General features: G+C 42.6%; 2 protein-coding genes across 3 annotated transcripts in view; both read right to left on the bottom strand.

The window, feature by feature from the left end:
* Positions 1-27,430, bottom strand: part of LOC146782781 (vomeronasal type-2 receptor 26-like) — a 140,114-nt gene that overhangs the window by 20,881 nt on the left and 91,803 nt on the right. The window contains exons 2-3 of the mRNA XM_085636833.1: positions 6,899-7,126; positions 6,665-6,788 (exon numbers count right to left, since the gene is read on the bottom strand). Coding sequence (XP_085492959.1) covers positions 6,665-6,788; positions 6,899-7,126 — 352 coding nt within the window. The remainder of the gene's footprint in view (positions 1-6,664; positions 6,789-6,898; positions 7,127-27,430) is intronic.
* Positions 1-27,430, bottom strand: part of LOC146782782 (uncharacterized) — a 150,978-nt gene that overhangs the window by 114,176 nt on the left and 9,372 nt on the right. The window contains exon 1 of one of the 2 annotated variants that reach the window (XM_085636835.1): positions 6,665-6,790. The exons of the other annotated variant lie outside the window; for it this stretch is intronic. The gene's annotated coding sequence lies outside the window, so the exon portion shown is untranslated. Of the gene's footprint in view, positions 1-6,664; positions 6,791-27,430 lie in introns of those variants that run through there. 2 annotated transcript variants of the gene reach the window in all.

The raw sequence follows: 27,430 nt of genomic DNA, 5'->3' as shown, positions 1-27,430 counted from the left end.
CCATCAAGGGCTTTGAACAACAAATTTGCCTCATATCAGGCACAAATCCAATTGCTCACAAAGTATGTCGTGTTCGGCTGAGTACAAGAGATGAACTTTAATCTGTAATTATAAAATGTATGTAATTCAGGGGTCATAGCACCCTGTGACTCCTCAGAATACATTTCCCCCATCGTAGAGTTACTTGCCGAGTTGGGAGGGGCCAAATTCTGTTCCATCATAGACTTGCGCTCAGCATATCACCAGATACTGCTCATGGTCGAGTCGCAAGAACTTACCACATTCGTAACCCCAATTGGAATATTTAAGTATCTCAAATTGCCCTTTGGCCTAGCTTCCACTGCTAGCGTCTTCAAAAAACTCATGGACAATCTCTTGAAGGACATCCCGGGGGTCGAAGCCTACTAGGAATTTTTTCACTACTAATTGGAAAGCACACAACATGACCCTGTACAATGTGTTGTCTGTTCTAGCCAAGGCATGCATGATGATAAGGAAAGACAATTGTAATTTTGGCACACAACAACTTGAGTATTTAGGTCACCTGAAATCACCAGAGGGCATCAAACCTTCCTTTCAGTCTAGTAGGGCAGGTGGGGACTTGCTGGCAATATGACAGGAAGGGAAGCCTCAATGGGGCAGCTTGCAAATCTACACACCTGTGTTCCTTTTGTGGAATGCAAAGGCGCCCCGCTGGTAAGAAGTTCTCCTGTTTCCTGGTTCTCCTTACATTTCTGACCTCTTCTATATCTGCACTTTCAGTGAGACAGTCATAATTTTCTCTTGTCGTTTGTCTCTTTCAGCAGTCTTTCTAACAAGATAGAGCAGCATCTGGTGGTGGCAACTCTTTAGTTCTCAGAGCAGGTGAGAAGTTCCAGAGTTCTCATTTGGGGGTAGAACACATATACACAGGGTATGGATACCACTGACTTGGTGTTGGAGAACTTAGGCTGGAACACTTCTTTGCATTTCTGAGAAGGGCCTTGGATGTTGGGGAGCTCCGAGTCCTTGATCTTGACAGTTCTCCCTTAGGGACGCCAGGGGTCCTAGATATGTCCTAGACGTTTCGATGGCTGCACTATCTAAAGTAAAGAAGCCAGTTCCAGGAATCTCATTATTTTGGTCAGAAATGATACCCCGGGCAGGAACGCCAACTGGGGACTGCCACAGTGCGATTAATCAATTTCCCCCATCGTAGTGGTGAGGAAAAAATCTAGGGAGGTCAGGCTTTGCATTGACTTGCACTCCTTGAGCAAGAGTATCCTGTTTGATTGACAGTCCCTCCCCAAGATACAAGAGTTACTTGCTGAGTTGGGAGGGGCCAAATTCTGTTCCATCATAGACTTGCGCTCAGCATATTACCAAATACTGCTCATGGTCGAGTCGCAAGAACTTACCACATTCGTAACCCCAATTGGAATATTTAAGTATCTCACATTGCCCTTTGGCCTAGCTTCCACTGCTAGCGTCTTCAAAAAACTCATGGACAATCTCTTGAAGGACATCCTGGGGGTCGAAGCCTACTAGGAATTTTTTCGCTACTAATTGGAAAGCACACAACATGACCCTGTACAATGTGTTGTCCGTTCTAGCCAAGGCATGCATGATGATAAGGAAAGACAATTGTAATTTTGGCACACAACAACTTGAGTATTTAGGACACCTGATCTCACCAGAGGGCATCAAACCTATGTTTTCTGTGATCAGAGCCATTCGCGAGGCAGTTCTTCCCAAAGATAGAGATGCGCTGCAGTCCTTTTTAGGTCTTGCCTGACCCAGAGCATGCGCTGGTCTGGCGAGACTTATTGAGAGGGCTCTAAAAAGTGCTACCAGGCCAGCCTAGAGCTACAGTGCATGTGTGCGGGCACGCGCGCAGCGCTTTACCGCGATTACTTTCACTTTCGCGGCCGCAGGGCCGCTTTGCATAGCCAATAGGTCTCGCTTTTGAGACCTTATATGTATTTAGTTATGCAACTGTTGCATGGCTAAACACTTCTACGGTCCCAAAGGCGAGACCTATTGGCTATGCCAATGCTTGTTTAAGCTTAGCAGAGTATTACACCCGGTTTGTGCATGGGTATGCACAAACTGTGGAGTCCTTACGAGCCCTGTGGAGGAAAGGTGCGAAGTTTGCATGGACGAGTGAACTCTCTCAGACTTTTGACAGAGTTAATGATTTGATTGTGGGGAGGTCCCTGCATTACATCCATTTCAAAACGATTGTAAGTGTTTCAGCAATATTGATGCAAGCCTAAATGCGTTGGGAGCAGTCCTGGGGCAGTGGGTGTTAGGCAATGAACAAACCATACCCTTCGCATCCAGAATGCTGAGACCAGCAGAAACAAATTACAGCATGATCAAACGTGAGGCTCTTGCCTGCGTGAGGGCTTTCAATAAATTCAGGACCTACATTTAGGGACAAGAGTTTGAGGTTTTTACTGACCACAGAGCCCTAATGCACATGTTAGGCAGAAGTGGTCTAGGAAAAGCCTCAGCTAGACTAGCACCTTTGTTCTCTAAACTACAAGAGTACCATTTCAATATCAAACATTTACCAGGGCGGATTGCTTGTCACGTATGGCTTTGAGTGATGAGCATGATGTGGATGAACTAGAGGACACTGAATGTGTGTTGGCTGCATTGGATGTTGTGGAGGAATGTGCTTCTGTCACTGAACAAGCTTGGCAGGAAGCTTAAACAAGGACTCTAAGTTTCGTCAAGTCAAGAAGTTTAAAACAGAAAGTTGGCCTGAGGCAGAACATTGTCTGGTGATTTAGAGTTTTTTTGAGGTGGCCACTGAGTTGTATGTGGTTAATTACATGATTATGCATCACAATTTGGTCATTCTGCTGGAAAGCTCAAGGAAGGACATAATAATGGCTGCACACTGCGAATCTGACACCCAAGCAACTCAGCTGTTTGGTTGCTGTATCGTATTCACAACTGCATTAGAATTGCGATGGTCTCCCTGGCTCCAACACGGCATATAAAATACATTAACATGGGAGCTTTAGCACCTAAATGCACCCATTCCTTTCAGTCTAGTAGGGCAGGTGGGGACTTGCTGGCAATATAACAGGAAGGGAAGCCTCAATGGGGCAGCTTGCAAATCTACACACCTGTGTTCCTTTTGTGGAATGCAAAGGTGCCCCGCTGGTAAGAAGTTCTCCTGTTTCCTGGTTCTCCTTACATTTCTGACCTCTTCTATATCTGCACTTTCAGTGAGACAGTCACAATTTTCTCTTGTCGTTTGTCTCTTTCAGCAGTCTTTCTAACAAGATAGAGCAGCATCTGGTGGTGGCAACTCTTTAGTTCTCAGAGCAGGTGAGAAGTTCCAGAGTTCTCATTTGGGGGTAGAACACATATACACAGGGTATGGATACCACTGACTTGGTGTTGGAGAACTTAGGCTGGAACACTTCTTTGCATTTCTGGGAAGGGCCTTGGATGTTGGGGAGCTCCGAGTCCTTGATCTTGACAGTTCTCCCTTAGGGACGCCAGGGGTCCTAGATATGTCCTAGACGTTTCGATGGCTGCACTATCTAAAGTAAAGAAGCCAGTTCCAGGAATCTCATTATTTTGGTCAGAAATGATACCCCGGGCAGGATGGCCAACTGGGGACTGCCACAGTGCGATAAATCAATTTCCCCCATCGTAGTGGTGAGGAAAAAATCTAGGGAGGTCAGGCTTTGCATTGACTTGCACTCCTTGAGCAAGAGTATCCTGTTGGATTGACAGTCCCTCCCCAAGATACAAGAGTTACTTGCTGAGTTGGGAGGGGCCAAATTCTGTTCCATCATAGACTTGCGCTCAGCATATTACCAGATACTGCTCATGGTCGAGTCGCAAGAACTTACCACATTCGTAACCCCAATTGGAATATTTAAGTATCTCAAATTGCCCTTTGGCCTAGCTTCCACTGCTAGCGTCTTCAAAAAACTCATGGACAATCTCTTGAAGGACATCCTGGGGGTCGAAGCCTACTAGGAATTTTTTCGCTACTAATTGGAAAGCACACAACATGACCCTGTACAATGTGTTGTCCGTTCTAGCCAAGGCATGCATGATGATAAGGAAAGACAATTGTAATTTTGGCACACAACAACTTGAGTATTTAGGACACCTGATCTCACCAGAGGGCATCAAACCTAAGTTTTCTGTGATCAGAGCCATTCGCGAGGCAGTTCTTCCCAAAGATAGAGATGCGCTGCAGTCCTTTTTAGGTCTCGCCTGACCCAGCACATGCGCTGGTCTGGCGAGACTTATTGAGAGGGCTCTAAAAAGTGCTACCAGGCCAGCCTAGAGCTACAGTGCATGTGCGCGGGCAGGCGCGCAGCGCTTTACCGCGATTACTTTCACTTTCGCGGCCGCAGGGTCGCTTTGCATAGCCAATAGGTCTCGCTTTTGAGACCTTATATGTATTTAGTTATGCAACTGTTGCATGGCTAAACACTTCTAAGGTCCCAAAGGCGAGACCTATTGGCTATGCCAATGCTTGTTTAAGCTTAGCAGAGTATTACGCCCGGTTTGTGCATGGGTATGCACAAACTGTGGAGTCCTTACGAGCCCTGTGGAGGAAAGGTGCGAAGTTTGCATGGACGAGTGAACTCTCTCAGACTTTTGACAGAGTTAATGATTTGATTGTGGGGAGGTCCCTGCATTACATCCATTTCAAAACGATTGTAAGTGTTTCAGCAATATTGATGCAAGCCTAAATGCGTTGGGAGCAGTCCTGGGGCAGTGGGTGTCAGGCAATGAACAAACCATACCCTTCGCATCCAGAATGCTGAGACCAGCAGAAACAAATTACAGCATGATCAAACGTGAGGCTCTTGCCTGCGTGAGGGCTATCAATAAATTCAGGACCTACATTTAGGGACAAGAGTTTGAGGTTTTTACTGACCACAGAGCCCTAATGCACATGTTAGGCAGAAGTGGTCTAGGAAAAGCCTCAGCTAGACTAGCACCTTTGTTCTCTAAACTACAAGAGTACCATTTCAATATCAAACATTTACCAGGGCGGATTGCTTGTCACGTATGGCTTTGAGTGATGAGCATGATTTGGATGAACTAGAGGACACTGAATGTGTGTTGGCTGCATTGGATGTTGTGGAGGAATGTGCTTCTGTCACTGAACAAGCTTGGCAGGAAGCTTAAACAAGGACTCTAAGTTTCGTCAAGTCAAGAAGTTTAAAACAGAAAGTTGGCCTGAGGCAGAACATTGTCTGGTGATTTAGAGATTTTTTGAGGTGGCCACTGAGTTGTATGTGGTTAATGACATGATTATGCATCACAATTTGGTCATTCTGCTGGAAAGCTCAAGGAAGGACATAATAATGGCTGCACACTGCGAATCTGACACCCAAGCAACTCAGCTGTTTGGTTGCTGTATCGTATTCACAACTGCATTAGAATTGCGATGGTCTCCCTGGCTCCAACACGGCATATAAAATACATTAACATGGGAGCTTTAGCACCTAAATGCACCCATTCCTTTCAGTCTAGTAGGGCAGGTGGGGACTTGCTGGCAATATAACAGGAAGGGAAGCCTCAATGGGGCAGCTTGCAAATCTACACACCTGTGTTCCTTTTGTGGAATGCAAAGGTGCCCCGCTGGTAAGAAGTTCTCCTGTTTCCTGGTTCTCCTTACATTTCTGACCTCTTCTATATCTGCACTTTCAGTGAGACAGTCACAATTTTCTCTTGTCTCTTTCAGCAGTCTTTCTAACAAGATAGAGCAGCATCTGGTGGTGGCAACTCTTTAGTTCTCAGAGCAGGTGAGAAGTTCCAGAGTTCTCATTTGGGGGTAGAACACATATACACAGGGTATGGGTACCACTGACTTGGTGTTGGAGGACTTAGGCTGGAACACTTCTTTTCATTTCTGGAAAGGGCCTTGGATGTTGGGGCTCTCCGAGTCCTTGATCTTGACAGTTCTCCCTTAGGGACGCCAGGGGTCCTAGATATGTCCTAGACGTTTCAATGGCCGCACTATCTAAAGTAAAGAAGCCAGTTCCAGGAATCTCATTCTTTTGGTCAGAAATGATACCCCGGGCAGGATGGCCAACTGGGGACTGCCACAGTGCAATTAATCAATTCCTAAAAAAATGAAACTATTCAGTTTAGTAGATGGTCGCTGGCACCTCGACAGGCAGCAACTGGCACAGTTTGCTCCAGCCCACGAATGCCAATTAAGTTTTCTGGGATGGAGGACATTTAGCCACAAGGGGCATGAGTTGTTTATTCATACTCTGATTGGTGCTGTTGCTGGTAGGATCTGGCTTTTGTTGAGAGGGGGGGTGGGGGGGGGGGGGTGAGTTTGACACTGACCTAATCTCGTGTAGAAAAAAAAGTTTCAAAAGACTAGATTGCCCACCTCCATTCCTAGTCGTTCTCTAGTTGGGAATATGATTGACCTGGCATGGGGCTGGTGGATGGGGGTCCTCACCTGCTGGTGGTCCTGAACATTCTAGCTCTGCCCCTGTGTGGCCTGTGATCCAGTGTCTATGGGGCAGTGGCTGCCTAGTCCGTTCACGGGTGCCCTGGTGTGGACAGTGCGGTGTGTGGCTCCATGGTGCCTGTCTGTGCTGTTTGCTGCTGCTAAGATTTGCGTTACATATTGTGTTAAAATATTTGAAGTGCCTCTCTTTGAGGTCACACTCACCAGACTGGTTAGCAATTTCTCCAGCTGAGCAAGGGAGACAGTCAAAGCAACAGTCCGGTTCTCCAGGCCGCCCTACTCGCCTATATCCTGTCAAGCAACTTTCAGAGCACACTGAGCGGATAGGCTGCAGGGGAATGTAAACAGAAGTCAATAAGACTGTAACTTTGTCTTCTGATTTAAGAATAGGAGCTTTCATGGTGGTTAGCCATTACCTGCTCATCAAATTATACCAACCTTCTGGCTGACGTCCTTCCACAGGATGGCGCTAACGTTAACAACAAGATCGTTGCCTCGGGGTGCTGCGGTGTCAAAGGTGCCCACTTTGATGAAATTGACCAAGCCTTTGGGAGTCACTTGCCAGTTGATGACATCATAAATGGGTGGTGTATACCCGTTGGCATCAAAATAGATTTCCTTGTGGATGTTGGCTTCAAAACGGACCTGCTTCACATAGTGCAGAAGCTGGGTGAGAAACAAAGGCACAAGATCACCCATTCAGTCATACAGAAGGGACTCACATATTGGACAGTGTCTGAGCAGGTGCTTAACATTTTCAGCCTATGCTCAGATATCTAAAGATGGCTGACATAACACCCTCCCACAAGCTTCCTTCACTATTCCCTTACAACTCATTTCCCTGCTGTCCTACTTTCTTTGATAAACATTGACAACATTTAACGGTCTCTGGAGAAGTTTTGACAACATATTCCTATTTATCCCTTTAACCCCTTGTGTGCCACGCCCTTTCCCCGCCCTGTGCCGGGCGTTGCATTAGCGGGCAGGGTTCATGACGAGCTGGACTCGTCATGGGCACAGCGCAACCGCGGCCCATGACGAGTCCAGCTCGTCATGGGCACAGAAGGGGTTAAGAAACAGGAATGAATTTCCAATATTTTCTTTTGTCCCTCCCTTAGCATTTCTGTGTCACTCACTGTAAAAAAATTGCTTATTGGTGGAGGGAGGTGTAAGCCCTTCTCAAGCAACAACCACAATCCTTTTTAGGGTGAACCACAAAAGTCACTAAATTAGCTTGTGCGTAACCCTCTAGTAGCCTGGCACAAAAGCAGCCAGGCCTAACTTAGAGGCACTGTGTTCAGTATTTATGCAGCACACAAACAATAATAAATTCAAAACACAACACAAGAAAAATCCCCCACCAATTTAGAAATATGGCAGTTAACAAATAATTTAACATCAAAATTAATTAAACCAATAAGTAGAACCTGGAGTTATGAATTTTTAAAGTTTTAAGTGAAAATAGTGCCTAAAATATCAAAACACCAACAGCAAACATCTAAACATGCAAGACCGAGGCAAAGTAAAAAGTTATGGCTAACCGCAATGGAGTGTGGTTCGGATACACAAGGTGGTTTGGGTCTGGTCTCCACCTACCTTTGGACTTAGAAAACATTTAGAAGAAAAGTTTGTAAGAAGGTAAGGTTCAGCACGGCAATGTAGCTTATGGTATCTGAGGAGGAGGAGGCAATGTCACCGGGGACCCACTGGAAGAAGTTGCAGTGACGACTTCTATGTTCGGAGTTTGTCACTGTTTGGGAAGTTGGAAATCTCCAGTGGGATGAAGTTGAAGGCTGTAGCCGACGAGGTCTCCATGAGGACGGCTACCCTTTCGGAGAGGAGCTGATGAACAGGATTTGCTACTGCGTAGAAAAACGTAGCGGGAGCCACCACAAAGGCAGCGCGACCGGCGATGCACCTTGGGCAGATCAAGGAGCAGGTAGTTCCCGCTCTCCTGTCGGTTCTCAGGCCACTTTTTGGTGAAACGTTTTCTAAGTCCTAAGTTTCAGATTTTGTCACCATGTTCAAGGGTTCAGGACTGGGTGGGCACCACTTGGGGGGTCAGTACTCACTGCAGGTAGAGACCATGTGAGGGTTCAAGGTCTCTGGAGCTTGTTGTGTCCCTGTAGCTCACACAGGATGCCAGCCAACTAGCCCTAGGTGTCCCTCTGGTAGTCCCGGTATTCAAACAGTAAGCAGGCCTCAAGCAGCAGTGCAGTTCTCCAGGGGTACAACACAACCTTTAAGCAGAAGGGCAGTCCTCTGGTAGCCTCAGGGTAGTCCTCCGAGTTATGAAAAATGTCTCAAGCAACAAGGCAGTCCTCTGTGGAACAAGGCAGTCCTCCGTAGATCCAGGAGTGAACTGAAGACTTGGTCTGAGGGTCCAATATTTATACCTGGTGCCAGCCTTTGAAGTGAGGGAAACTTCTAGACTACCCCCACATCTGGTTATGGAAGTTTCTTCCCCCTACCAGACTCAAAGAGGTCTAGGGTAACAATATGCTGGTGTCAAGTTCCTGTGTGAGTGTGCTGGAGGCAGCCCTCTGAAATGTAAGTAGGTCAGGGAACAGCTCCGCCCCTCCCATCCTGGCAAGGTGGCCCATTCTGCCCACATTTAGTCCCACTTTGTCTCACTGTCTCGGAGGAATTCACAAAGGCTAACTGTCAATTATTCACAGTCATGTGACCCAGGACACAGCCACCAAATGGTTAGGGCAAGAAAATGCCAAATTCCTAAAATTGGCATTTTCAGAATTGTGACTGAATATTTCTTTGCCAGTGAGGAGGACTCTTTAAATTGCAAATCTTCTGAGAGCAAACATGATATTTTTTTATCAGCTCCCAATCAACAGTTAGCACTTATTAAATGTAATAAGTTAACCCAATATTATCCTATGAGAGAGGTAGGCCTTACAGTAGTGAAAAACGAATTGGCAGTTTTCCACAACGAAGACATGTAGAACTTCAAAACATACGTCCTATCTTTTAAATATAGTGCACCATGCCTTATGGGCTGTTTAGGGTCTACCATAGGCGTGACTTATATGCATTAAAAAGGGAGAATTAGGTCTGGCAAAAGGTTTATTTTGACAGGTCGAATTGGCAGTTTAAAACTCTACACAGGCTGCAATGGCAGATTTGATACAAGTTTTAAAGGGCTACTTAAGTGGATGGCACAATAAGTGCTGCAGGCCCACTAGTTCTGGTGAAACAGCTTTTGTATGGGGAGAGCACTCCTTTGTTATGGTAAGCTAATCAGTAATTATCAATTTTGAGAAGACAGTGGTGCATCAGTTCTGTAGGAGTTTGTCCTCTCCTACTGTAATCAAGACGGGGTATTGACAGGTTGAGAACCTGTATATAACTGAGCACTGTTCACAAAGTGTCCTTCCTGACACTGGTTAGTATGAAACTTTTGTTTTTAATTTTCAGCGTAAATCATATTTTACTTTGAACTTTTATACATGGTTATCAGATGTGACAGTTTTCAAAAAATATAACAGTTTGTCCCAATACAAATTAATATCATTTGTACAAGAGTAACTTTGATACAATCAATTATCCACATGTTACCAAATTGTATATACTGGACATGTTGCAATAACATAAAAATTTATACACAGCAGAAAGATTCTGTAAATGCCCAATGCATTTCGGAACCAGCCGGTTCCTTCGTCAGGGGCCAATCTGTTTGACTGTGTGGTTGGATGTTCACTGGGTGTAAAAAAAAAGTATATGTCTTGTGTAAGGTCATCGACTGTGAAGCTTAATAGCAGTATTCGACTGAGAAACTTCGCAGATTCGATAGTAGGCTTAGAATGTTTCGTAAACGAAATAGCAGACGTCTCGGAAATACCAGTGAACGGTATTTCCGAGACGTCTGCTATTTCGTTTACGAAACATTCTAAGCCTACTATCGAATCTGCGAAGTTTCTCAGTCGAATACTGCTATTAAGCTTCACAGTCGATGACCTTACACAAGACATATACTTTTTTTTTTTTACACCCAGTGAACATCCAACCACACAGTCAAACAGATTGGCCCCTGACGAAGGAACCGGCTGGTTCCGAAATGCATTGGGCATTTACAGAATCTTTCTGCTGTGTATAAATTTTTATGTTATTGCAACATGTCCAGTATATACAATTTGGTAACATGTGGATAATTGATTGTATCAAAGTTACTCTTGTACAAATGATATTAATTTGTATTGGGACAAACTGTTATATTTTTTGAAAACTGTCACATCTGATAACCATGTATAAAAGTTCAAAGTAAAATATGATTTACGCTGAAAATTAAAAACAAAAGTTTCATACTAACCAGTGTCAGGAAGGACACTTTGTGAACAGTGCTCAGTTATATACAGGTTCTCAACCTGTCAATACCCCGGCAGGCCCACTAGTAGCATTGAATTTAGTGGCCCGGGTACATGTAGCACCACTTTACTGGTAATTTATAAGTATATTCATTGTGCCAACTGGAAGTAAGCCAATTTTACCATGTTTAGAAGAGTGAGTAAAAATCACTTTAGCACTGGTTAGCAATGGTAAAGTGCACAGTCTTAAAGCCATCAAAAATACATTTCAGTAAACAGGAGGGGAGAAGCCAAAATAATTGGTGGATGACCACACCAAGACTGTCAGGTCTAATGCACACAAAAGGTTTTAGAAACTTTAAAAGTTGGTGTCCCCTCTTTAAGCCTGACTAGAAATTGCATAAGCTATTTGTTAAATCTCCTATAATTACAAAACAATCATTGGCAAAACCAATAGGTCTGTCTACTAACTGAAAGTGCCTATTCAGTCATTCACTCACTATGTTATCATACATGCACACAGGCATTTATTCTTGTGCCCATGCATCCATTCCTCCACCCATTGACTTACACTTACATTCATGCACTTACCAATACAAAACACAACATACACAAACTCAACAACATACATTAAAAACATAAAAGTGGGAAAAGGAAAACATGCTACCATCTAAACGTTTCTGGCATATGCTTGGAAACACAAACTTACCATTGCTGGAGCCCACCTTAGAAGGGTATTATATGTAGTATACTGTTGTTTGTAAGTTCCAACATGACCACTATGTTTAGCAACAACATCTTGGCCGACTTGCAGCGGTAGAGAATGAGCAATGCCATTCCAAGACGGCCGCTAAGTAAGAATCGAGGCCATCGTAGAATGTTATTGTGCAAAGTGTATCATAGTTGTACTGATCCAAGATTGCCAAATTAATGCTTATGTTAGACCTAACAGCCTTAGGGTGGTCCTCCCCCTACTTTTTACCTGCCTCCCTCAATTTTCTGACCTAGTTTGTTTCCTGGTTTTAGGATTCTCTGCACTTTGCCACCTCTGATCAGTGCTAAAGTGCTTGTTCTCTTTTCCCTAAACATGGTGACATTAACTTAACCCCAATTGGCAGATTTAATTTACTTATAAGTCCCTAATAAAGTGCACTGCATGTGCCCAGGGTCTGCAAATTAAATGCTACTAGTGTGCCTGCAGCACTCATTGTGCCACCCACTTAAATAGCCTTCTAACCATGGCTCAGGCCTGCCACTGCAGAACCTGTATGTGCAGCTTGAGACTGCCACTTTGACCTGGCAAGATTAACCTCTCGCCAGGCCTACACCTTCCCTTTTTATACATTTAAGTCACCCCTAAGGTAGACCCTGTATGACCCACAGGCCAGGGTGCAATATATTTAAAAGGCAGGACATGTACTTTTGAGTTTTACATGTCTTGGTAGTAAAAAAATCCCAATTTTATTCTTCACTACTGCAAGGCCTATCTCTCCAGTAGGACAACACTGGGATTATCTTATTACATCTTTTAAGTGTAATTCTCAACTGTGAAGAGATAGACTATTCAAAATTGTTGTCACTGAACCCACAATTTAAAATCACAAATTATGGTGAAGTTGGATTTTAAGTTACAGTTTAGCAAATGCCACTTTTTGAAAGTTATTATACCACAACAATTGCCAATACTGATAACAATACAAAGTATTAATCCCAGCAATCACACGTGACACTCATAGTGATTGAAACACTTAATTTTTGATTTGTTTTCTTTTTCTTTTTGAAGTTCAATATATTTTTTTGATTAACTAATTCATATTATTCACATGAACATTACACATTTTACGGACCACAGAAAACTGTACATAAAATTACAATATTTACACATATAAATAAGACATTACAGTGCATAGAAAAATTATCAACAACCCTTATCACTCAATTTGAGAGAGCTCAAATCCTATCCAAAACTAAAGCAAAAGAAAAAAAGAAAGAATAAAGAGACCAAGGGAAAGGTTTGAAAAAAAAAACACCAAAGTCAAACTTAGAATACAACACATACAACACTATCCCAGGGGAGATGTCGGCCAAACAGTTCAGTATTCAGGTTGTGAGAACTGAAATTCATTAATTGCTGTACATTTTTAAATGGACCTGATACTTAGCATTTACTATTCGTACTCATTTGGACACAACAACAAGGTCTACGCGTTTCAAACCCAATATTTAATTTGAGGGTTTTCCTCAGGACCCAGGAAATGAGCTGTGAAATTAAAAAGAAAAGGTGCATGTGTTACCATCATTTCAGTCATGCAAGCACTCCCACATACCTCTATTTGTTATTTCTCAATTAGAACACTTTACCTTCTATGTTCTTTGTGTCGGCACCTTTGTGCCTCACAGCGCTTCAGTCGCCGTGCACATAAAGACCAATTGCACTGTTAAAACCAAAGTAATAGAAAGCGAGCATTAGTCAACCAGACTCTACTTCCACAACACCCAGCGCTGTCGCCGTGAAACTACGAAAATAACATTTGTGTTACCTTTGTCAATCACAGTTTATAGCCCAATAACGATTTTTCAAGAAAGACAATGGTTTTCAGTTTACCCGGCGGTCATATCTACCAGAAAAAACAAAAAGACAAGCAACCTCACTGGACGCATGCTCAAATCCAGTTGGCAAAACCTCAGCTTCCTAGGGCGGCGGTAACTTCCACATACCTTGGTTGTTTCCATACTGGCATTTAAAGTGAGTGATTACTGCTCCGTGGAATCAATCTGCAGGGACAAAAACGAAAAGTTGCTAGATCCTAACCACCAGTTCCAATTTACAATTGGCTCAAAACAATAGGAACCGGGGGACAAGGAAACGGTCTTTCGGTACCTTGCGTGTCTCGATTTCAAGCCGCGTCCGATCGTGGTTTTATCTTGAAAGCCAGCGCGTCTATTTTGAAGGTGGACGATTTAAATGTCGTCACAAAAAATGCCATGTGACCACGCTTGATCTTTGTTATGTTTTTTTAGGAGAAGAAAACTTTATTGGTTCAGATGTTTAGATGGTTTTCAAGCTTGTGCCAAGGAATGCTGTTGTGAAGGTGTCTACTGGCGTGTATTAAAAATTATTTCATTGACGGCTCCGGTTAACTTCGCCGAGATTTTTAATATTTTCTTTTTTACCCAGCATGAGTTTGTCACTGTGAGGCAACCTCACAGAAAGGTTGTGCTTGACCCGTACGAACTGGGTGGACAGGTACTTAATGTTTAAGCAAAGCGCCTTCAGGGTGATGTAGTCCGAGGTTTGTTTGAACGTTGCAGTGCGTCTGTGTTTATCAAAAGTTAATCATTAAATGAAATTACTAATAAAACATCCATGAATGATTCCAATGGTGTCAAGCCAGAGATGGACAAGGGCATCTTTTCTTATCGTGATTAAGAAGATCCAGTGCAATGTTGTCCACAGAGATTCTTTTTAGAGAGACCTCATAAATATACATTATAAATTATAAATCTCGGAAAGTTCATTTAGTCCATCAACAGCAGTGTTGAATTTCACTATGAGCATTGCTTCTCTTTGAAGCAGTGTCCTTTCCACATCCCTTCCTCTAGGCTTATTCTCAATTTTCGAAAGGATGGTCCATTTCAAGTCATTCACATTATGATTTTGCGACGCCCAATGGTTCACCAAAGGTGCATTAGCTACTTTTCTTCGGATCCTTGACATGTGTTGTGTAATACGTTGACAAACTTCTTGGTTGGTTTTACCAATGTATAGTTTTGGGCAGGGGCAAATAATGCCATACACTACATTCATTCTCTTACAATTAGTAAAGAGACCATGTTTCTATTTAGTGTTCTTAAAATCAAAAAGGGCACCCTCTATTGCTTGTGAGCAGCACGAGCACATTCCGCATTTATGATGTCCAGTAATCGGAGGCAAACTAAGTTGCGTTCTTAACGTGCTTCTATTTAGAGGTTTCTGTACTGCTGCGCGGACAATTAAGTTTCCAACGCTTTTGTCTTTTTTCAAAGCAAACAAAGGCTTGCTCCATGACGTGTGAATCTTCTGTACAAGATGCCAGTTTTGATTAATCACCTTTTTAAGAAAGTTGGTCCGAGAGCAGAATGTCGTTACACAAACCAAACGTTCAATGGGCTCCTTTTTCCTCTTTTGTAAAAGGACCTCCCTGGGTGTCCACCATGCCCGTTTCAATGCTTGTTTTAACTGTTTTTTTTGGGTAGCCTCGTGCTTTTAGGTTTTCTAAGAGGTTGCCTGCATGGAACATATATTCTTCTTTTGTTGAACAATTACGTTTTACTCTGAGAAATTGTCCCACTGGAAGATTTGTCACGCAAACTGCGTGGGTGGTGGTTTGAATAGTGAAGAGCTTTGCTTCAGTCTGTCAGTTTTGTGTGTAAAGAAGTGCTCAACGTGCCGTGGCAGCTGTACACTTCTACATCAAGAAATGTTAGGGTGTTGGGACTGGAGTTCAAACTAAATTGAATTTCCGGTGTCCGTTGGTTCAGCCAATTGTGGAACACTGTTAGTTCAGTCAAGGTTCCATTCCAAATAAGGAATATATCATCTATATAGTGGACTTACGTTGTTATCTAAGTCCAAAAAAGGTTTGTTGTTCTAAACGAACCGTTCATCATATTGTGCCATGAACCGCCAGTTCCGGCGCAAAGGGACAGCCCATGGCTGTCCCTTTGGTCTGGAAGTTGTGGCTATGTTCAAACTTGAAACAGTTCTTTTTAAGGGCAAACCTTGCAAGGTCCATTATAAAATCACTAGGGACTCTCACTGGTCTTGATCTTTGCTCAAGAAAAATTTCGATAGCATTCAATCCTTCCTCCTGCGGTATTTGGGTGTATAGAGACACCACATCTAAGGTAGCCAATAATTGGTTTTCGGGTGAGAACTGAATAGTCTGAATTCTGTTTAGGAAATCAGTTGTATCGTGCAAATGAGACGGTACATCGGCCAAAAAGGGTTTTAAGAAAAAGTCGACATATTTTGAAATCGGTTCCAATATTGTACCGCACCCTGACACTATTGGTCGTCCTGGGTTTTGTGTTTCATTTTTATGGATTTTTGGAAGCATGTCTAATAGAGGAACCCTTGGATGTTTTTTGTTCAAGAAACCAAATTCCTTATTATCAATGATCCCTAGATCCAGGGCGTTGTGTAAAATTGCCCTGAGTTCTCCTTGAATATCTGGTGTGGGGTCCGTGGTGATCTTCCGGTAGCATTGTGTATCTTGAAGTTGTCTCAAGACTTCTGTCCGATAATTATTGGTACTCATAACCACTATAGAGCCCCCCTTGTCCGCAGGTTTTATTGTTATAGTGTTGTCGATTTTCAGTGCAGTCATCGCTTCTTTTTCAGATTTAGTGATATTGTATTTGACAAAGTCCTTTTTATTTTCAATTTGGATGATTGCTGACAACACTGTTCGTGCAAATGTTATTATTTCTTTTGGTACTTTATTTGCAGGTGGGCAAAAAGTAGATTTTTCACGGAATCCAGTTGCTTCCGTGTTCGGTAAAGACTCGTTTTCAAGAAAAAAGAACTTCAGACGTATTTTTCAGCAAAATTCACTAATCTCCATTTTCATTTTTACCAGATCAGTTATTCTAGTGGGGACAAATGATAAGGCTTTTTCGAAAATAGATTGTTCTGCATCCGAAAGGTCCCGAACTGATAGGTTAAAAATAGGTGACAGCATTACGTTTTCTAGTGTTGGTGCCTGGTTGACATTTCCCATGACTGGGATTTGTTCCGGCCGCGGGGTTGCTGTTAGCCTCTGCCTAAAAAAGGTTGATGCTGCTGGGTTTTTTATCATCGGTTTCGTTATTGATAACCTTACAAAACACCTCACCCTCCTCTCCATTCAGAGAGTTGTAGCCCACACTGTACACCTTGTGGTTGCAGTGTGCAAGAGGGGACCCAATGATGAAGCATGTTACCCTTGGGTGAGTGAGGGTTTTCGTCTTTAAGAGATAAGATTCCCTCTTTTTCTCTCTCTTCTTGATTTAAAGATATACTTTGGTTGCATTGTGAACCAGCATCCCATTACTTTGTGTGAGGAACATATTCTGGAGTGGTGATGTGGATGCGACTATTCACTCCATTTGTTATAACCCTCTAGTGTGATATACACAACTAAATCTGCCGAGGAATCCAATGATGATCACTGTGCAAATCTTCACCCTTCCCCCACCCTCCATAGTTTGTCAGAAGGGGTAAGGAACACCAACCCCCTGGTTTACTAAGTTATTCAGTGACATTCTATATAGAAAAGTTTGTGTCTACAGGCTTTATCATTAGATTGCCACCATAATCAGATGGGCCTATTGTATTGAGGATATTGTGGAGAAGTGTGGCTCAATGATTAGAGCGGCAGACCCTGATGCAGAGGTCTAGCCCGGGACCAGGGTTCAATTCCCCGCCTCGGCGGGTCTTGGGCTCAAAAATTCCACGGACCTGATAATTCTCACCTCTGTGCCATTCCAATCATGGAGTCCCACTCTGCAACTCTGGGCAATAGCTTGCTTAATCTCCACAACGGCCCCCGCAACGCTAAGGATGCCTGGCCTCCACCTTGGGGGTGCCCAGGAGTGGACGCCTCACAGGGAAAGCCAGGATGGGTTCCACAGCGGTATTCGTACCAGCGCCTTGAGACCCTTGTGGGTGAGTAGTGCGCTATACAAGTATCAATTTACTATTTATAAGCTTTCACACAGAGCAACCAACAAGCATTGTCTCATAAAATTAAACTTTTGCACTATGCTACAGTTGGCAAAGCAACGTACATCGTTTCCAGTCTGGTTTCAGAAGTGGAGGCCTCCAGTCTAACACAGTATCTCACAGTGCAAATCTTCAACCTCAAGGGCTGCTCAGAATGGGTAACCAACACCAAACTCCTTGCCTGCAACAGTGATCTATGAGTCTCTGTAACTAATCTAACACAGTGTAATAACAATCCATTCTCGAAGCCTATTGGTTTTAACGTGTGTTTCTCAGAATACATAAGTCAGGGCTGTTGCCTTTTTCATAACTTTTCAAAAGGCACAGATCATACCCATGGCATCTCCCATCACTTATGTCATTGATTTGACAAGGTCTGTGGCTTTTATCATTGACCCATCACCACCACAAACTCAGTCCTACTGTACTGAGCACAGGCCTTCCCACAAAGCAACCATCAGGCAAACGATCATGAAATTATAAATATTTACACATTTACAGTTAGAAGAAATAGAACTGGGAGGCAGATGTGTGGTTCTCTTTGATGTGAATGAGGGCAGCTCACAAAGTATTGAGGGTGGGAGGTGTGAAGAGGGAAGTGAGAGGACCAGTGCACCACCTACACAGGATAAAAGAAAAGATGGAGAATGAGACACAGGGCCAGGTACAGGCCTAACTGTAAATTAACAAACTGGCTGAGAGCACCAGCAAAGGTGTGCAAGCTGTGATGTATGAGAGGGTTGGGGCATCATCTGTAGCATTGAAGAGCTGGGGAGGGAGGACTCGGGAAAGGGTGATAGGTATGTGATACAGTGTATGTCTCCATAGGCATCAAAGGTAACATGGAGAGGAGTAGAAAAGGGGAAATGTTCAGAAGTGAAGGAAAAGGAAGCTAAAAGGAGAAAGAAAGCATGAATAAATTGCAGGGGAGAGGGGATATGCATATCTGCAATTCACTGTGATTGGCAGAGATACATCAAGGGACAAATTGATGTGTGAGGCCGGGTGTGGTGGCTTAGTGGACTAATGTGTACACTGTAGGGGCCTGTGTTTGACCTCATGGTCACAGGTTCAAATTCTGGGGGTCTACTCAGCCTTTCATCATTCTGAGGTTGAAATAATGAGTACCATTGAGTTGGGTAGCAATAAAAATCTGTTATTCAGCATCCAGATACCCTTGGGTGAACATGCGCTTTACAAATACACATTATGTGATGTTAAAACCCTGAACTGTCAGGAAGGAAGGAGAGTGATAGGTAGGGGGCCTTGGTAGTTGATATGAGACGGCGATGAGGAGACAAAAAATGAGGATACACCCTTCAGGGAGACCTCGCCTCATAGGGAGGACTTGAAAGGAGATAGTTGACCCATTCACAAATATCAGAAAGCATGGTGTGATTCTGGGAAAAAAACCTCGAACATAGAGTAAGGGAAAAGAGAAACAGACAGGGGAAAGAAGCAGAGCAAGTGCTAATGGTGGTGCCCAACAGTGGGTTGACAAGTAAGTGTTCACTCTACAGAAGAAAGTTAATGAATGTTTTCACAGTGCTACATAGAGAGATGCGGTGCAAGAAGGAATCCAAAGAGAAGAATTGGAGTTACCTAGGTGGTCAAAGGTGTCCCGCAACATAGAATTGTCGTTGTCATCATTCATAAACTAGCTAGTGGCTGCTATAAGTTTTTGAGCAGCAGGTATAAATATGTGTACATGGATGTGAGGAGGATATGCCTTCGTGGGTGAGGGGAGGTGGAGTGGCTCCAGTATGATGAATAGGTAGTGTCCAGGTTAATGGGAGACCCGTCTATAGTGCGTGATGTGATGGGGTTGGTGATGATTTATGGCTGCAGTGGATGGTGCCCACATGACCTATGGGAGCAGTGTACATGTCTAGCGGTTTTTCTGTGCCATATGCTTGTAATTTTTGGTCCCTGGTAGCATGTGAGTGAGGAAGCAACAACATGGGTGCTGGTGAAAGTGCTGTGTACATGAGTTTTGTGTCTTTCATCCAGTGGTACAATATTATGCTGTTAGGGTCCAATGCTACAGCACAGAAAGTGGAATGGGAGAGGAGCATTAGAGGGAAGTTCATACTCAGGATAGGGTGAAGGATATCCATTTAGTTTGACCTCACTGACCAATCAGGAAAGGTGCTATGAGAGCTGGTAGAGTGACGGAGAAAGGGAGGGGTGGATACGGGAGGGTATTCGGGATCATCTCACGTACTTCACATCCGGTACTTAAGTCCATAGACAGGGTGCCAGGGTGTTTTATATTCACATTGTTGAGAGTAAGCCGCATCACGTCATATAGGGGTTGCAGCTGTGACCCCTGTGCTTCTTGCCCTTTGCTACCCCTAGCACTGCCTTTGCGACCTCTGGTCTCAGAGGTGGCAAATTCAGTGCCAGGAACACAGGGGCAGCTGGGGCTCCACTCTCTTTATTTTCTGGCAATTTTATATTATACTAATAGTGAACAAATAACATATATTATTCACTGATAGTGTAATAAAAATGGAGTACAATTAGCTGGAATATGCCCTTCCATGGTAGCTGAGGTAAGTAGAAAATGCTTTTAAAAGTATGTTGTGTGTGTGCTTGCGGGTGAGTGTGTTTATGTGCGAGAGAGTGTATATGTGTGTATGTGTAAGTATGTGTGTGTGAGTGAAAGTGTAGGTCAAAGGGCATGTGATGTCACATGTGATTTCACTTCCGCAGCGCCTGGCATTTCAGTGAATTGACGTGCATGGTAAGCACCACAATGCCTGCGGGGAACATAGCCCTTTAATTGCCGTGTGAGGATGTGAGACACTCAAGCGATGCCACCTGATAATTACCTCACCTTTTGGTGCCTTTAATATAGAGTCACATGCCAGTCTCTACCAGCAGTCGGCTGCTCTACTGAGCCACCCCACAGTCAGCCTGACAGGCAGCGTCTTCCTGGTGACTCCTGCAGTATGCAAGGTGATGTGTTTAGGACAGGTTGGGAGCCTGTGTTTGTACCAATGGACAGTCTGAGAGCATCACACAAGAGGGCAGAATCGATCAAGCCTGAACAATCCTTCTCGGACCCAGAATGCAGACATGTCATCCACACTGTTGATTGTTTTAGGATCTAGTGGAAACAGAGAGGCATGATTCCCTGTTATAGGGGGTGGGCCAGAAAGGAAGTTTGGGGCACCTCATCCTGGAGGGAGAGAGGTTTATGCTTGAGAAGAGGGATCATCTTGGGGAAAAAAAAAAATCCAAAAGTAGAACTGCCTTATGGGAGGTGGAGACCCAAAGTGAGGCTCTATGTAGACCTCAGTCTAGAGTCATTCAGGAAGAAGCTGGCCGGTGGGATAAGGGATTTGGGATGAGATCCTGTTCTTCCTCTCATGTAAGCGACCCTCAGATACTTTGGGTCTGCTGAAATTGAGGAGAAGATAAAATAAGTAGAAGCTAGGTGGTGGGAAGATGGATTTGTGATGGGCTCCTTTTCTTCTCATGAAACCGTGAACATAGAGAAAAGGAAAAAGACACAGGCAGGGAAAAGAAGGGGACACAAATGAGGGGGAAAGGAAGCAGAGCAAGTGGTGAATGTGGTGCCCAACAATGGGTTGCAAGGAAGTGTTCATTCTACAGAAGTCCCTATGGAATTCTTGTTGGCCACTTCCATGGAGGTAGGGAGACCTGAGACTCAGGCCTGTTGACTCAAGAAACTTTGTGATAAACGACATTTTTCACCAAGATTGTGGCTATTGGCTTTATGTCAATGGTGTGATATCTGAGGCGGATTCTGGGCACTATTACAGAAAGGGTAAACAGACATAATATCAAATAAAAAATATCGACTGGACAGAATATCGAGTTTTTAATATAGAATGGACAGAATATCGAATTGCCAAAATATAGTGGTGAAGAATATCGAAAATCAGGTAAGAAATATCGATTTAAATAATATAGAAGTAAGTAATATCGACAGTCATAATACAGTTGTTAAAAATATCGATTTTTTTTATAGTGTTTTAAGTGTTAGTATATGTGTTAAAAGTATGTATTAATTTTGGAATGTATGTTTGAATATTAAAGTAATTAATTTTATGTTATTTAATTTTTGTGTAATTTAATTCCGTAGCGGATTGTGGGTTTATAGGGGATTAGGGTGGGAAGTAATTTAATTATAATACATTAAATAATAATTTTTAGGAATTATTAATTATTTTTTATTTAATTTTGCGTTTTACTTCTGTAGCGGGTTGTGGGTTTATAGCGGAATAGGGTGGGAAGTAATTTAATTGTTATTAGGTAATTATTAATTGGTATTGAAAATTAATTGGTTGTTGATTAATTATTAATTGGTAAATAATTTGTATTAATTGGTCATTAATTTGTATTGATTGTTTAATTGATAATTATGTTAATTGTATTAATTTATTATTTGTAGCGGGTTGTGGGTTTATAGGGGAATATGGTGGGAAGTAATTTAATTGTAAATAATTATTGAAAGAATTTTTGTATATTGATAATTAATTTATTATTAATTAATTATTAATTGGTATTATTTGTATTTATTAATTTTTGGTATTGAAAATTAATTGGTTGTTAATTAATTATGAATAGGTAATTAATTTACAAAATAATAATTGATATTTACAGTAAATTAATAAATATTGTGTGATTGGTAATTAATTTTAATACATTTTTTGGGGGTATTAATAATTAATGTATTTTTAATAAAATATTACATTATTATTTTCCCTACTATTGCACTCACTGGAGTGGGAATAGTAAATTTTACCCCTACGCTATCCAACGCTTTCCCTACTATTGCACTCACTGGAGTGGGAATAATAATTTTTACCCCTACGCTATCCAACGCTTTCCCTACTGTTGCGCTCTTTGGAGTGGGAATAGTAATTTTTACCCCTATGCTATCCAACGCTTTCCCTACTGTTGCACTCTCTGGAGTGGGAATAGTAATTTTTACCCCTACGCTATCCAACGCTTTCCCTACTGTTGCACTCTTTGGAGTGGGAATAGTGATTTTTACCCCTACGGCATCTGACGTTTTCCCTACTGTTGCACTCACTGGAGTGGGAATAGTAGATTTTGCCCTCCCGCTATCCAACGCTTTCCCTACTGTTACACTCTCTGGCGTGGGAATAGTAATTTTTAGCCCTACGCTATCCAACGCTTTCCCCACTGTTGCAGTCTCTGGAGTGGGAATAGTAAGGTTTGCCCCTACGCTATCCAACGCTTTCCCTACTGTTGCACTCTCTGGAGTGGGAATAGTAATTTGTACCCCTACTCTATCCAATGCTTTCCCTACTGTTGCACTCTTTGGAGTGGGAATAGTAATTTTTACCCCTACGCTATCCGACGCTTTCCCTACTGTTGCACTCACTGGAGTGGGAATAGTAAATTTTACCCTCCCGCTATCCAACGCTTTCCCTACTGTGGCACTCTCTGGAGTGGGAATAGTAATGTTTACCCCTACGCTATCCAATGCTTTCCCTATTATTGCACTCTCTGGAGTGGGAATAGTAATTTTTACCCTCCCGCTATCCAACGCTTTCCCTACTGTTGCACTCTCTTGAGTGGGAATAGTAATTTTTACCCTCCCGCTATCCAAAGCTTTTCCTACTATTGCACTTACTGGAGTGGTAACAGTAAATTTTACCTGCCCGCTATCCTACGCAAAAAATATTGAATATTTGTTATTAATATTACGTTAATATATATGTATTAAATTTTTTCTTTACTTACATTAATTATTTATTAATTTTAAAGAGTATTTAAGTATTTTTAAGTATGTTTTATTTAATTATATGTATTATTTCATTAATTTTACATTACTTTTAAGACATTTAAAAAATTGGATATTTTGACCAACTATATTTTTTACAACGATATTTTGGATTCTATATTTTTGTACTTACCTGTTTGGAGATAGGGATTCGATATTTTGGCATTCTATATTTTTTCCTCGATATTTTTGTAGGTCAATATTCTCCTTCTCGATATTTTGTCAGTGATCCTACAGAAAGACCGTAATCAAACTGGCTATCTTGGAAGTACTCTTGTGGGTCCTTGGCATCACAAATGGACAAATAGAATGCCACTCGGGAGGGTTTTTCTGGTGTCACAGGAAAAGAAAAGCGTGAGTAAAATATACAGCTTATGCTACGTTGAGGAACTGAAGTTAGAAGAAATACAATGACTGAACGTATTAATATAGGGCACTTTTGCCAATGATGGGTTCATTGTACCATTACGATCAGGGGCAAGAGAGCCCTACCGAAGAATAAATACAAAGGCCTATTCCATTTAATGAAACAAGTGTGACTTTAGAGCCTTTTTAAATTAAAAAATGGCTTAGAGACCCTGCAAGGAAATCAGTTAATTTCAGAAGCTTGCCCAAAATACTTAAGCGTGCACTGTCAGGACCAGGCACATTTTATTAATTGGAGGAAATGAAAGACTTGATTCTTGAAGCACCAACCTCTCCCAGGGCTAAAATGCAGAGGGCTATCAACCAATCTCTCAGGTCCCATCCTGAAGACTGTGTGGTACACCAGGCAAAGGCTCTTGAATGTGACTCTCTGTTCGATTAAGAATACCTTAGAATAATGTGTTCTTGAGTAACGGACAGTTCATGTTTGACATTTTTCAACTTCTGGTATTTACTGGTACTGGTAGTAAGTAGAGGGTGCTGATACCAAGACTGTTGTGCAATATTGTCTTTCGGTTTTAACATGTCATTATCTTGACTCGTGGAAGTGACAATTTGTTCCAACGAATTGGCAGCTGGGGTGCTTGATTTCACAATGAAATTTATTTATGCTTCAGCTGTCTTGGAAGGGGTGCCAGGGCACTGTAGAGGCACTCGTGAGAAGTAGTCAGCAGGATTGTGATCTTTCCCTGGATGATACACGATGGCATAGTTGTATTCTTGAAATAGTAGGCCCCAACATTCAATGTGAAGAGACATTTTTGCCTTTGGATTGCCAAAGATGCCCATCAATGCTTGATGATCTGTCACAAGTGTGAAAGGCTTCCCAAACAATAATACATGGAAATGTTCACAAGCCCACACCACTGCTAAGCTTTCTTTCTCAGGTTGTGAATAAGCACGTTCAGTTAGGGACAAATTTCTGCTTGCATATGCCACAATACGTCTGGGAGCATTTGTGTGTCCGCTGTGCTGTGCACGGATGGTGCCTAACCCGACGTGGCTAGCATCGATAACAACCAGAGTATGAAGCTTCGGATCAAAGTACGCCATTTCAGTGGCGTTCTTGTTAGCTTGTTTGATTTTCTGGAAGCTTTGCTCGCATTCATGTGACCAATTAAAAGAAACATTTTTTTTCGTCAAGTCTCTTAATGGCGCACTAACAGTGGCAACGTCTTGTATACATCTTGAACAGTAACTGGCCATGCCAAGGAATGAACCTAACATGGAAATATCTTGCAGGGGACTAGCAGTCGACAGCATTTGCAATTTGGCTGCATTGGGTGTCATGCCATCGTCAGAAAAGATTTGGCTAAAGAATTTTAAATTTGTCTTATGGAACTCACATTTCTCAGCATTCAAGTTAAACTTGCATCAGCGAGCAAACGAAACACTTGCGTGAAAGCTTCATTGTGCTCCTTTTTCGTAGCTCCAAAAACAATATGTCAACACCATAATTGAAAGCATTCATGACAAGGTGCATGATACATCGAATGTTATCTTGAAACAGCCCAGCAGCTGATGTCACACAGAAACGTAGTCTTTAGTAACAGAACAGGCCAAAACGTGTGTAGAAAAAGTTGGACGTCCTCATTAATGTGTAATTGGATTTTCATAGCTTTGAGTTTTACCAACACATTAAATACCGAAGGGAATTTACTTACTATTTCATGATGAGCATTCATGTTATAGTTCACTGATATCAGTCGCCTATCAGCAGCTGTGCTAAAGCTGAGTAAACAGGTCCATAATGGCACCACAATCTTCTTCACTTTCACTTGACATGGATACTGAAGAACTGTTTGATGAAGATTTAGATAGTGAGCAACTTTGTTTGGCGTCAGTTTGCCTCAGCTAATGTGGTTGCTTGGCCTTGTGGGCGTGCATCGAACGCCGCTTCTGGAACGTTCAGGCGGCCATTTTATCTTCGGCCATGACGCTCTTACTTTTTCCTTTACCTTGCAGACTGTTACAAAATGGTTCACTTTCCCACAGCCTTTGCAGATCCGTCCAATTTACCTTCTTGTGGAAACGAAAACAAACACCTGAAGCCCTACTTCTTTTTCTGTGCAGAAATCACCCTGTGTCCCTGTGCCTTGTGTTTCATCTTTCTTTTCAAATTCATGATTGACTCACTCGGGGCACCTCCGGCCTCTATGTCAGCAGCTTGTCAGTCAGCACGCTCTTCAGCTCTGGCAGCCATTATCACTCGCTCCAGACTAAGAGTTTCTCTCAGCGTTCATCATCTGAACGAATCTGACAGGCATCTGTCAATCACACTTCCTCATCAGTAAATTAGTTGAACTTACAGTGTTTGGTGAGCCCATCCAGTCCCATAACAAATTAGTCTCCAACCTTCTGTCATTCTTGGCATTGTATTGAACTACACTTGGCATTGTATTGAACTTGAGATACAGAGATGCTTTGATATGACAGTATATAATTTTGTCAGCTCACAGCATTTTCTTGATGACTTATTGTACACCTTCACCAGCAAGATTGTTGAGGTATTTGATTATTTTCTTGTTATCTGCCTCTTCTATCGTTTCAATGAAATCATTAAATGTCTCTATGCAGGCAGTCCATCTGGTGCCAATATTCAGCTTTTTGTCAATATCAAATGGCGGTGGTGGTTTCTAGAAGGTGGTGGCATTGTAACCATTGGTGGAACTTACTGATGTGGAAAGTAGTGTTCCTTCCGACGTTGTTTCGTGATCTTCTTTATACAAACCATCTCTGAGGCCTTGCAATGTCCTGGCCTCTGGGTCATCTTTGACAATCACAGGAAACGTAACCTCTTTCTTGGCCTCTTTTGGAAAAGCAAACTTTCATGATTCCTATCACTGATATCGGCTTCTGAATTTCGGAGACCTCTGGAGTTATTTTGAGCCCCACCCAGCAGCTTTGGTGGTGTGCTGCTTTGGATTTGGACAGCTCCGCAAGCACAACCCCGAGCGCTTCCTCTGGGGTCACTACCTCCAGGGCTGTGGCATGATGACTCTCTTTACTCAGTTCTGGTACGCAGATGACCATTTCTTTTATCTGTATTGCTCGACCTTGCAGTGCTTCTGTTTGCAGCTTTGTATTGCAATTTGCTGTTGCTATTTGCTGCTCTCTCAAAACCTGGCTGCATCCACCTTTAGTGTTATCACTCCTTAAGATGTATAACTCCAGGATGTCTAGTTGCGTGGTACCTCTCTTTACAGCCTTACCAGCATGTTTTTGTCCAACAATGTGTAGACTTCTCAGCGTAGCTTTCATTAACTTCAAATGATTTACACGGACTGGGGCTGAGCTTTGACTCCACATACATCAAACGTTGATTCTGCAATTTGACGGAGGCACATGTGGCACGCACAAGCAGTTTGCTTGTCCACGGCAAACTTTCTGGGAGAGCACTGTTGATCTTCAGGTTAATTATCCCCTATCTCATCGGCAGTTGCAGGGTCCTCCCCAGCCCGTGTACTAGCCAATGCATGCGCTACACATGGAGCTTAGTATAACACGTTTTATTCTTCTGTGTGTAACAGCAAAGTCAACATTGTAAACCTGCATTCATTGCACTACGCTCTAATGCTTACTTCATAGTTCTACAGAGCCAATCAGGAGTGACAAGGGTTTAGTCACTGCTAACTCACACAACACTACACATTGTAGGATCGGCTTCATGAGGTCTCCTTACCAATAGGTGATGC

This window comes from Triturus cristatus, chromosome 12 (assembly GCF_964204655.1).
Source record: "Triturus cristatus chromosome 12, aTriCri1.1, whole genome shotgun sequence".
Taxonomy (NCBI): domain Eukaryota; kingdom Metazoa; phylum Chordata; class Amphibia; order Caudata; family Salamandridae; genus Triturus; species Triturus cristatus.
The sequence above is the reverse complement of the archived record's forward strand: the minus strand, read 5'-3'. Positions and strand labels throughout refer to the sequence as shown.